This window comes from Peromyscus californicus, unplaced genomic scaffold (genome assembly GCF_007827085.1).
Source record: "Peromyscus californicus insignis strain IS unplaced genomic scaffold, ASM782708v3 Scaffold_12__1_contigs__length_115047231, whole genome shotgun sequence".
Taxonomy (NCBI): Eukaryota; Metazoa; Chordata; class Mammalia; order Rodentia; family Cricetidae; genus Peromyscus; species Peromyscus californicus.
The window spans coordinates 22,999,052-23,011,599 of NW_026294413.1; the positions used below are offsets into that span (position 1 = coordinate 22,999,052).

Sequence of the window (12,548 nt, forward strand, 5' to 3'; positions counted from 1 at the left end):
AAACACCATATAAACACCAATAAAAAAGAAAAGAAAAAGAAACAGAGCGCCCTAGGGGGTGTGGTTTATGGTATGAAGAAAAGGAGAGGAGAGAAGAAATGACTTTAAGAACATGGGAAACATGCACTATTAGCTAAGAATGCAGGATGAACGTCTGCTTGCAGAATGAGTTCAAAGACTGCTGCTTTTCATTGGGGTTAGGGCCCGCAAGCTACATTCTAAATGGTCTGGGGCATTTGACAAATTTTCCTGAATAAGTACATATTACTTTAATAACTGGAAATAAAAATAGTTGCTCAGCAACAAAAACTCTGGAACTAATTTTTATTTTTCTCCCACATTAACACTTAACTACATATTTTAAGCCTCTCACTCACTCTATTTACACTTTTTATAAAGAATTCAAGTGTCCTTATATTTTTATTCAAAGCACACTAAAGTTTTACATCACTTATTTTTGATCCAGATTTCTTTTAAAAACTACTACTTTTGCTCTAGATATTTTCCAGACTCCCTAGAGGACAAAATAACAGATTTTAAAAACTAATCCAACAGTTGACAACATACATCATAAAAAGTATTCAAAATCATAACATTATCTGAATTAAAATTTATGATTAAAATTAAGTTTTTTCTGCAGAACCATTGTGGTTGTGGCAGTAGTTGAACAGAAATTCACATACCAAAATTTGTCAAGCTATACATACTAAATATAAATACTGCAGTTTACAATATGTCTACTGTACCTTAGTAAAGACACATAAAATATAGTCTCAAGAAGGCACACATATAAAATACAATTAAAAGGCTTGAAAGGGGAACTAGAGAGTCAGTACAGGAGATAAGAGCACTTGTTTCTCTTTTGGGACCTGAATTCAGGCCCCAGGATCCATGTTAGATATCTCACACCCTCCTCTGGCCTCCACAGACACCCACATGCCTGTGATAAACACACTAACACACACACACACACAAACACACACACATTTTTTACTTTTAAAAAAAGGACTGCAAGAGACACAAACTCATTAAATAAGTAAATTAATAACTCAACAAATAATTTTTTAAAAAAAGAACCACTCCTTAAATGCATCACCAATTTTATTTACAAAGGCAACTGAACAGAAAATCTCACTAGTTTCTGGAGAAAATTCCTGGTGTACAAACCATGGTTATTTTTTATTATTGAAAATAAGCAGCTTTCTACTGATATTTGCTTAGCAACGACAGTCCTTGTAAAGAAAATAGAATGCCCTCCTCAAGCAAATAAAATATTACATAAGCAAAATTATTTTTCAATTGGATTATTTCTGTGTAAAGAAAACCACAAAAAAGCAAATTTATGGGTGGATTTAAATGAAATTTTTCATATGGTTCCACATTAACTTAGAATACATTACAGTAAACAGTAAACACAATTACATATTTATATTAACTATTTCAAATAATGTTTAAGAACTTAAAAAAAAATAAAATAAAATACCCTCTTCAAAACACCACTAAAGGGTCAAACTAGATCATCATCAGTCTCCAAAGTATTTTTTTTAAGTTCTTGGGGTGTTTCTGCTTGTGCTTTTAGGATGCCGAATTCAAAAGGCAAGTACTGCACTTCCCCACACACATAATTACCTTATAAATAAACAACAAAAATACAGGTCCTACCAACACTACAGTGTTCCTATGTCATCTAATGAGGCAAAGGTTATTCTCTTTTTTAAAAAAGGGGGGGACATACAAGACATATTTATAGTTCTGCATCAGCAGCCACCGCCTCCTCCTCTTCTATCTGCAACAGCACTTTCGAATGGAGGCTTACGTCACATGGCGGTTGGCCGTCCAGCTGATCAGGCAAGGAGAGAAGAGAGAAAAGTGCTCAGATTCAAAAGCATGTGGACATCAGCACGTGGAGATATAGAGCAGTCATCACTCAGAGTGGCCCAGTGAGGTAGAAAGAGTTGCCTGTCACACAGTCTTAGGATAAAGGCAGGCAAATTGAAGCCTCTGGGGCCTAGAATTCTTTATTTGTAAAACAGAGTAAAAATTAACTGCTGAATCAAAAAAAAAATACTTTCAACTCTCTATTATTTGTACTGAAGGAGAGAAAAGGCATGGGCAATGATTCCAAAAATCAGTTATATTTGGCTTTGGATTTAAAAGAGAAAAGTACACACACATACACACTCCCCCCAACCGGACCCCGTGCCCAGCCTTGACATTCTCCCAACTTCAGGGTCAATATCCAAGGGAGGCCTGGACAGCCCGGAGAGAAGGCTCAGAAGCCATTGACAGATAAAAGAGAGTTGACCAGTTCAAATCATTTCCAAACACGCTTCATATAAGGGGCCATATAAATACCTCTGAGTTCAAAAGCAATAGGTTTGTAGATACCACTTGTAACACCCTTTCACAACAAGGAAGAAACATGTTACCAGCGTCAAGGTTCAAAATGATATACAGCAATAACTGTTGTCTTGCTGAGGCTATGAACAATACACAACGGAGTAACGCTACCCTATCCTTCACAACACTCAAACACATGCTTAGTAAGAAGTAGCATTTAAGTTTTTTTTAATTCAATGACACTGAAACACCATATAAACAAAATCAAGGCTCTCTTTTTCAAAAATACATGTGTGGACACATGGCTACGTATTAACATAAAGCAGAAAGTGACACTCTCAGGTTCAGTCATTTGCAGAGTTGATTACATTCTAAGTCACATAATAAGAACTCATCATTAGATAATAGAAATGAGCTGATGAGAGATGGAACCTTAATCAGAAAGCAGACTTGTCTTAACCTCTATTCTGTGCCCAGGAGTCATTAGAAGTTTCCTCCACCCCATAACCTCCTCTAGATGGCTAGGATGCGGTAGACAGCCTCTTTGAAGGAGACAGACTATGACCCCCAAAACCCAGGATCCTATGGTAGTGAACCTGAGGAGGAGGTGGCTACAGGCTCAGGGAAAGGCATAGGAACCCGCGGTCTCCTCAAAAGACAAGAAATTTTCTCTCTGATTTGCTCTCTTACATTTGAATCGGAGATAGCAGTCATTGCAGTACAGTTGGTGGTTTCGGATTCTGACTTCGGCTCCTGAGGAGGAGGAGGAGCCTCCGAGGTCACGTTCACAGGAGACGCACTGACAGACAAAAGAAAGTATACAGTTAGGTGATTCCAGAAAGCCCAGAGCACTCTCAGGAGGCAGATGCAGGGGGTGAATGGATAAGCAGGAGTGGGCTGGAAGGATTATAGAGTGCAGCTCCTAAACTCTTGGGTATATTACAGCAGAGCAAAGGGTAGAGAAGACCAAAAGACAATTAGTGGATTGAAACCAAGCCTTCCAGATTAGACACTAAGAATTCATAAAGCAAAATTTAAAAACCAAGATGACCATTCTAAATATACTGGGGCTGGAGAAATACAAAAACAATTTGCTAATTTGCTGAAAGAAATGTAGTCTTCATTGCTCCAAGGAAATAAAGGCTAACATCACATGTAAGAACAGGAGGAAAATAGAATTTGGATTTCTGGCATTAGTCTAGAGTAGGCCTCTCCCACTGTCCCCAGAGAACTAGATGAGCAAGCATTCATGGGGTGCCTTATGTCAAGGCTAGGGACTTTGGCATTCTCTCTTTCTCTGTCTCTGTGTCTTTTTCCTGTGTGGTATATGTGTGTGTGTGTGTGTGTGTGTGTGTGTGTGTGTGTGTGTGTGTGTGTGTGTGTGTGTGTGTGTTCAAACACTATTTTGACTCATTCTGCTCTACATGGATTTATACATACAAATTTACATGATTATATGATTAGCAAGCTGCTAACTTTGGGACTCTGGAATCAAAAATGGGGAGACTTTCTACTGGCCCAGTGAAATTTCAAGAATTAAACTGATGTGTTCATAGACAGATACTGGAAAGCAAAGAGTTACAGCCTGGACCCTTCGCTGTATACAAAAACACTATCAGGGATAAGCAGGCTGTGCAACTGTAAAAATATTTACAGTGGTTTTCCTTCCAGACACTATTAAAAACTATCCATTAGACACTGATAACTGCATGTCTCTGTGCTGCTAATAACGCTGGTGAATTAAATTTTAAGTCTACTCGTGGCAGCATGCTAGAGAACACACTATGCACCATAAATTTTATTTATAGGATCCTAGCAGATTAGAGCGACAAAAAGCATAGGGCTTCCAGACTGACTTTCATAAGAAGACTCCAGATTTGAGAACCAAGTAGCAGCAAGCAATTTGTGACTCCAGCACAGCACAGACTGACAAATAACAGCGCCAAGCTTGTTAGTGGCACATCCACAACCCAGCGGCTCACAGAAGCCATGCGCACTCCAAGCAAAGCATAGCGGCTGGCAAGCTCTTTGTCTCAGGCTCACCTTAAAACAATGTAAATGATAACAAAGACCCAGGGTCTCGATGATCATAGCAGCTCCTTTGCCCAGAATGTTATTACAGTAGGAGCACACACGCTTCCCACTCACTGACCTAGATGTGGAACAAGAATGGAATGGAGGCTTTCACCTATGCTGTGCAAGGTTGGCATTCAAAGTCACACTGTCATTGGCAGAAATGATCATAACTGAAGAAAGGCTCTTTATATCTGTGGGAGAAAAACTCTCAGCAGCCAACTAAATAAGATCATTATACCTTGAACTGTCTCGACGGAGGCTCTAGGGAACCTTGATGACTATTCACCTAAAGGAACGATTTCAATGTGATTGGTCCATTTGGGACTTTGATTCCATTCCCCTGGGATCACATATGGACTAATCAGTATCCCTGATCTGTTACATCTTCTTGCTAATTCAATTGACTTATCTACAAAATTCCACTCACAGCATCCCATTCTCGGGTCCACCGGATTCTCTGTGATTTGCTTTCTCACCTTTACTTGTTACCCCTTCTTTTTCAATTTTCTGGTTAGAAATAGGAATGCTTTCTTACTGCACTTCTGTTGAGAATGATGTCATCATACCCCAAGAGCTGCCAATGAATCAAGGATGGGGATTCCCACTTTATTTTCCGATCTTGGGCTGGTCTCTCCTAGTGCTAAAGAGACAGCAGCTACCTCATTACTTTCTCACCCCTGCAAGAGGAGCACACCACCACAGCACCACCTGGAGTACAGGGAGTGCATGGCTATTGAGAGTCAGGTGTGAAGAAAGCAGTCTGCCAGACAAAGACCTTCCCTGGGCTCTCACACTGCCCTGCTCTCACATATGGGGCCACAGTGGGAGAATAAGTGAATGGTGGTTCCTCTCCTCTGCAAATTCCATCTACCCCAAAAACTGCCCATAAGGCCTCCTGACCCCTTTTCCTTTAATTCAACTCTCTAACATATTTTGTAGATCTTGCTAATTGTAACATTATTTTGAATATATCTTCATATACATATATATATTCTTATCTACGTCTATTAATTAATAGCTTAAAATATCCAAATATCAATGGATTTCTACCTTTAATAATCACATTTGTGATGGAAACTAGAATTCCTTTGGGGTGAAAACAAAGGGCTGACTCCTGGAGAAGCTGTGAAGACCTGAAAATACAGCCCACATTGACATCAGGGCATCACCCCACGGGCCAGGGCAAGGAGCCATTCCAGACTCTACCTTTTTTTTTTTTTTTTTTTTTTTTTTTTTGGATTTTTGAGACAGGGTTTCTCAAAAACCTTTTCTATGTAGCTTTGGTGCCTGTCCTGGATTGCGCTCTGTAGACCAGGTTGGCCTCGAACTCACAGAGATCTGCCTGGTTCTGCCTCTCCAGTGCTGAGATTGAAGGTGTGCGCCACCACTGCCTGGCTGACTCTACCTAATTTTTACACCCTCCCCGGAACATATGGACTGCAGAAGTCAAGTGATGAAGACTGAGCAAACTGGTGGCAGACTGGGTAACAGATGAAACAACCCAAGACTCTGAAAGCAAGATCAAACCGACAGGATGATTTTCTTTTTTAATCCAGCTTGTTAAAACTGCCCAGGCTACGAAGCATATTTATCATGCTTTTCTCCACACTCCATTCCAATGAGTTTCTAGTAGAGTGCCATTAAAAGTCAGACACTTGTAACACTGCTCTTATTTATCAATATGAATGCATTTGTGAGCCACTCTATCCTTGGTTGATGCCACATGGTGATCTACTCAGAGAAAACTTCCAGCTGAGACACTGACCAAAAGCACAGGCAACAGAGAGCCTGGCAACATGCAGACATGTTGAGTCTTGAGTGCCTTTCCCAGACATCTGTAGACACTAGGCAGGCAACAGACAGAGGCAGAAGAAAGCCTTCTCAATTGCTCTGATACAAGAACACCAAATTTCATGCACTCAAAAGACTTGTTTTTCTTCTTTACTGGATAATTTGGGCATCGTTTTAATGAAGAAACACGCTTGAAATTAAGACAAGGGGATGACAAAAGGGGCCTCACCTGTTACGGAGCTGAGAGCTTGACTGTGACATTGAAGGGGAATGGCTGCGTGGGGTGGGAGACCCTGGGGGGGCAGGGCCTGGGATGACAGCCTTCACTGGGCCCACTGGAGGCGGTACAGCAGAGGATGGGTTCCGCATGTAGGCACGGTTTGATGTGGACAACAGCTGTGGAGGCGGGCGACTGAAGTCTTGGACAGAGGAGGAGGCATAGACTCCTGCAGGCTGGCTGTGCCATGGGGACTGCCTCCAAGAACTGGGCCGCTGGGAGTCCAGATTGTCCAGAGACTCCCCTCTGAAACACAGGAAGAAGTCACAGGAGTAGGATGAGCCACTCAACTGGAGATCATCCATTGGATGCAATGTATCATTGGGGTCAATATAAGACCCATTTTATGTATATCCTAGGCTGCAATAAATCTGAATCCAGTTACACAATTACTTTTAATAATGAAATTGTTCTGCACCAGAGATATTGTGACATGTCATACTTCAATAACCTTCTTTAGTGTGGTGCTTAGACCAAAAACCAACAATCAAAGTGGGAAGAAAACTATTTTTTAAATAAAAGCAAATACTAGAAAGGCAGTCACCCATCCCTTAAATCTTAAACAGTTTAGACATACAAACCTCAGTCCTTCCAAATTCAACCAGAAAATAAATTTTAAGCACATAATAGCATTAAGCTAGACATTTCCACACATTTAACTTCCTCTTTACAGTACTCTACAAGGTTGTTTCTAATCTCATAGAAGTGTCTTTAACCAAACCAGGAATGTGGGAGTAAGGCTCTGACTTCAAACCAAAGTCCCCCTTGTGCTGTGGGATGGTCTGTATGTCAAATGTGTTGCTGATTGGTCAATAAATAAATCACTGATTGGCCAGTGGCCAGGCAGGAAGTATAGGTGGGACTAACAGAGGAGAACTGAGAAAACAGGAAGCTGGGTGAGAGAGACACTGCCAGTCACCATGATGACAAACAGCATGTGAAGATGCTGGTAAGCCACGAGCCATGTGGCAAGGTATAGATTAATAGAAATGGATTAATTTAAGCTGTAAAAATAGTTAGCAAGAAGCCTGCCACGGCCATACAATTTGTAACCAATATAAGTCTCTGTGTTTACTTGGTTGGGTCTGATGGCTGTGGGACTGGCAGGCGAGAGAGATTTGTCCTGACTGTGGGCCAGGCAGGAAAACTTTAGCTACAAATGGCGCCCAACATGGGGCAAGAGTTTCCACCTAAAACCTGAATAAAAAGATTCTAAAACGGAGCTAAAAACAGCTCCTAGTTGTCTCTTTCAAGCTAGCGACAGCCTGCATGTTTGAGCTACTATGGTGGGTTCCTGGCATGTGCGCTCAACCTGCAGTATGGTGGGAATGAGGCCTCTGCAAGTGACACATTAAGCTGCGTGGTAGATTTAGCCTTTGCTTGTACAAAACAAAAAGAGGTTTCTGGGCTACACGCTGCTTTGATAGAAGCATAGACCCACTATTTCTGAGAGTTGATGGCTCCCAGAGCTGGCGGAAAACGTACCACCGCCATGTTGGGAAGCTGAAGTGGGCGGAGCCAGCAGCCACATGGCCGTTTCAGTCTTGGAATACTACAATTTAAAGCAATAGGCTCAAGCTAATATAAAAAAATAAGCCACGTAAAGATGGCTACCACAAACAAAATCTGGATTATGTTCTCTTTGATATTCGTAACTGATAAAAAACATTTGATTGCAAAAGCTGTTGAGTTATGCCAAAATGTATTTTTTTTTTTTTTTTTTGGTTTTTCGAGACAGGGTTTCTCTGTGTAGCTTTGTGCCTTTCCTGGAACTCACTTGGTAGCCCAGGCTGGCCTCGAACTCACAGAGATCCGCCTGGCTCTGCCTCCCGAGTGCTGGGATTAAAGGCGTGCGCCACCACCGCCCAGCTCAAAATGTATATTTTAAAGGTACCTTGACTTCAAAATTTGGATGTAAGGATATGTTGCTTTGGAAAGGAGGCTCTACTTTTCTTTCCACAGAAAGCCAGAGGCTATGGATTTGTTCCAGATTAAGATACATCAAGTTTGACCAGCCAAGCCACAAGCCATGTGGCAAGGTATAGATTAATAGAAATGGATTAATTTAAGCTGTAAGAACAGTTAGCAAAAAGCCTGCCACGGCCATACAATTTGTAACCAATATAAGTCTCTGTGTTTACTTGATTGGGTCTGATGGCTGTGGGACTGACAGGTGAGAGAGATTTGTCCTGACTGTGGGCCAGACAAAAAAACTTTAACTACACCCTTGACTCTACTGCAACCCAAGCCTGCCTCCCAGACGTTCTCACCACCCCAAGTCCTGTGTGTCAACAACTGTTCAATGTCCACATGACTAGAAACGGTCAATAGCCTCTTTCCTTGGACTGAAGACACATTGAAAACAGGATTTACCTATTCTACAAAAGCTAGCTCTGAATTGTGAGCAACATTCTAGGTGATTTTGTTAGTGCTTTTAAAACTTTCTTCCTACCAGAAGCTTAAACAATACAGCTATTTTTAGCTTAACATCATATGTTATCACAATATATTACTATACAGAGAATAAGTCAAGCAATATGAAAGGGGCTTCTGAGGGTGAGCAAGGGGTTCCTCATTCCCTCACTTTCTATACCTTCCCTAATCCCCAAAAGTAACAACCTTTGTGAGTTCTTACAGATTTTTCTCAGAGATACAAGGAAATATTTACACATACACACAAATTTGTATATGTAAGTTAATACATGCATATATATAGATGCACTCACTATATAGCATTCTTCAGCAAATGGGAACAAAAGGTTTTTATTCTTTTACAACAGTTTAAAATAACTTGTTTGCCACCTAATATATATGATCTTGAATCATGTTAATGCTTCTTCATGTGATAGACTATACATCAATGGTCCCCCGAGAAACATGCCTTTTGTATCTGCTCTCTTATCCAGCCCCTTCCACCGACTCTGGATTTGACCACTTTCAAGGGTGGGACATCAGCAAATATGATACACATGGAGTGATAAGCATTTCCATGTCAGGAACTGTCGTCATTGTGAAAAAGGACCCTCTGAATGTGAGTACCATACCATGAGGCAGCTCCAGCAGCTCCATGGGAAGAAGATTACAAAACAAGACCCCTGACTGAGCCCCATGAGGGGTCTCAAGAAGGTTCAGCAAAGTGCAATCCATTGCCAAGACATGCAGAGCTCATGGGCATTTGACATGCTCAGGGTCATTAAAGAAAATGAATACATGACAGAGACCTATGGGGGCTGCCAAACCGTTACTACTATCTCCTTCATTTAAAAGAAAAACATCTTGCCGACTCCAGAGCTATAGCTGCTCAAGTGCCAAAGCCAATGCCAGGCAAAGAACAAACCAGGCAACCCTCACACCTGGAAGAATTATTATTTTAAACAAAGTATGTTTAAATAAAGAAAGAACACACAAAATTTACTCCATGCCTAAATCCCAAGAGTACTAGAGCCCTTAACTCTCTAACTTCTAAGGTGGTGACTGTACACAGTGCGTCTAGCACTTTATAATGCTTGTACAGTATTCTTACTGCTTGAGCACTATTATTAACTAGGTGCCCTGTTGAGAGAAATATTGTGTCAGATGGTGGTGGAGGAAGGAAGGAAGGAAGGAAGGAAGGAAGGAAGGAAGGAAGGAAGGAAGGAAGGAAGGAAGGAAGGAAGGAAGAAGAGCAATTTGGTGGGAGTGGATAGGTTTGTTTTTTTAAGATATCCAATATTGTGTATCCTTATCTTTATCTTTGTGTGTTTATTCAACAATACCCAGAAGATAGAACCCGAGTAAGGAAATGTACACCTTTTCTTAATTTACTGTGAAAAAAATTATTGAATCCATTGGAAAAAAATAATTCTTACTTTCTTATGCACTGCCAGTACCAGTTTAATCAATCTCATAACGCTGTGAAAATGTCATAAGCAAAGGATCTATCATTGTCCCTTGAGGAGTGGTATTGATTTTTATATATTTACTGATTGTTTCCTATGAAATACCTACTCACACCACTTGTCTAGTTTAAATGATACAGAAACAGACAGACAAAAATACACATGTAGATAAAGTTACTAGGATCTACTTTTGGGTTTTAAAACAGCTATTTGTATATTGAAGTAATTAGTTCTTTATCTGAAACATGTTACAAATAAATTTCCCTAGTTCATCTGTCAGAACACTGACAGAGTAGCTGCAGTATTTATTATTTGCAAAGATAGGTCTCTTAAAATGTCCACCTACTCACTGCTACTTGTACGTACATATTTACCATCTTAAAAGTTGCAAACTTAGGTTTTCAGTTTTTGTGATCCCAATTATCATGATTCTAACCTAGCCATTTATCTGATTATGAACATAAGTAGGTTTCCTTCTCTTCAAGCTTAACACAGAAGAAAGGGTGAAATTCATATTTAATTATCTGAATCCCATTTCAGAAGTCCACATCCAGATTTAGAAGCTATTCCTTATGTGATCTTGTCCAGCTGGCTTCCCTGCCTCAACTCGTTTCATCATATAAAAAAACAGAGTAACTGAGCCTACTTCAGAACACTGTCCCCCAGTTTAAATGAGATGATTCAGACACAACTGATGACCTCTGACACTCAGTAACTTTCTCTCCTTCCCCCTCTCATCAAATCCTGAGTACGCAGAAGGTATGATGATAGCTCACTGAAGGAAAAAAAAAAAAAAAAAGAAAGCCTAGACTGAGACATGTGCCTCCCAGCAAAGAGGAAGTGACCATGAACTGTCTCGTACCTCCTCATGACCCCAGGCAGGCAGATGGGCTCTTTGTTTACACTGGCGCTGCGCTGTCGGATCCAGCTGTTGTCATTATGGAGAGATGTTCTCTTCCTCATTTCCTGAAGGATTTGCTGTCTCTCCAACTCTGCTTCTGAGGGGCCCTGATCCTTCTTGGAGCTCCTTTGTGAAAAGCTAGTAGTCCCAATTCGGTCTGAATATTTGCTGCTTCCTAAATTTAAAACATACAAAAAGCTTCAATGTAAGTACACAAGAAATGTTAGTGGATCAGCCTCCAAGACAGCGCAACTTCTAACCCAACACTATGCTTCTGTGCTGACACCATCCAGCTCCAGCAGGGAGATGTCTGTGGGAGAACAGACAGCTAGCTGCCTCCTCTTCCTGGAAATTCCAGTTCCACATGCAGAAGCACCCATGGGGTGTGTGTGCAAACACACTCACTCACTCACTCTCCTCTCTCTCTCTCTCTCTCTCTCTCTCTCTCTCTCTCTCTCTCTCTCTCTCTCTCTCTCTCTCTCTCTCTCTCTGGATCCCAGAAATGTTCAGTTACAAAATGTTCATCTAATTTCCCCTTCTTTCCATCAAGTGCACTCATTGAAGGCTTGCTACAAAGAGTCTGCGGGGAATCCGGGAATTTTCCTTTACATATATTCTCTGTCCCACCCCAGGGTGAGAAAAGACCACACAAATGCACACATCTCTAATGGACAGGGGCTAAGTGTCTATAGTATAAGTCACAAAATAAGTCATGACCACACTGTAGGACTGTTCAGTCACTGACATAGCCCTGGTGAACAAGAGAAAATGATTGTCCATAATATTATCGAATCTGTTTGTGTTCTAAGAAATTTATAAACTGTAATATAATTATCAGGCTTATTAGTGGCAGTTGAGTCAGCTTGCATCCCCAGGGTTTGCTGACTAATTTCCTATTTATGTAAAACACATTCAACCTGGAGACATCATCCTTGCTTTTGTTTGGATTACAAAATTTTAACTAAGGATTTTTTTCTTCCCTAAATTCATTATTATCACCCACTTTCAGAACATTTAGCTTGTCTAGGTACCCCTTCAAGGAAGCAATGAGCCGGGCCCAGAAGTTTGTATTTGTTTTTTAGTGCACACCTACACTTGGTATATTAATAACAACATCAATGTGCTAGCTTTAAATAAAACATTTTTCATTTTAAAACTAGGTTGATGGCATGACCAAGTCATCCCATCAAATTTGTAATAATTTCTTAGTGTCTGCTAATTCAAGGACATGTGGCTGGCCCAGGGGAGAAGGCACACACTACCTACTCTCCAAGTGAGACATAAA

The 12,548-nt window shown here is 40.7% G+C and overlaps 1 protein-coding gene across 8 annotated transcripts in view; it reads right to left on the bottom strand.

Annotated features, from left to right (window-relative positions):
* Positions 1-1,083: 1,083 nt before the first annotated feature.
* Lmo7 (LIM domain 7) overlaps positions 1,084-12,548 on the bottom strand; it is a 216,058-nt gene continuing 204,593 nt past the window's right edge. For 6 of the 8 annotated variants that reach the window (XM_052732559.1, XM_052732566.1, XM_052732565.1 and 3 more), the window contains 5 exons: positions 11,225-11,438; positions 6,437-6,730; positions 4,384-4,492; positions 3,031-3,139; positions 1,084-1,840 (listed from right to left, as the gene is read on the bottom strand). In XM_052732559.1, the coding sequence (XP_052588519.1) occupies positions 1,818-1,840; positions 3,031-3,139; positions 4,384-4,492; positions 6,437-6,730; positions 11,225-11,438 (749 nt within the window). In that variant the 3' untranslated portion in view covers positions 1,084-1,817. The remainder of the gene's footprint in view (positions 1,841-3,030; positions 3,140-4,383; positions 4,493-6,436; positions 6,731-11,224; positions 11,439-12,548) is intronic. The other 2 variants (XM_052732562.1, XM_052732560.1) reach the window with 1 other exon arrangement.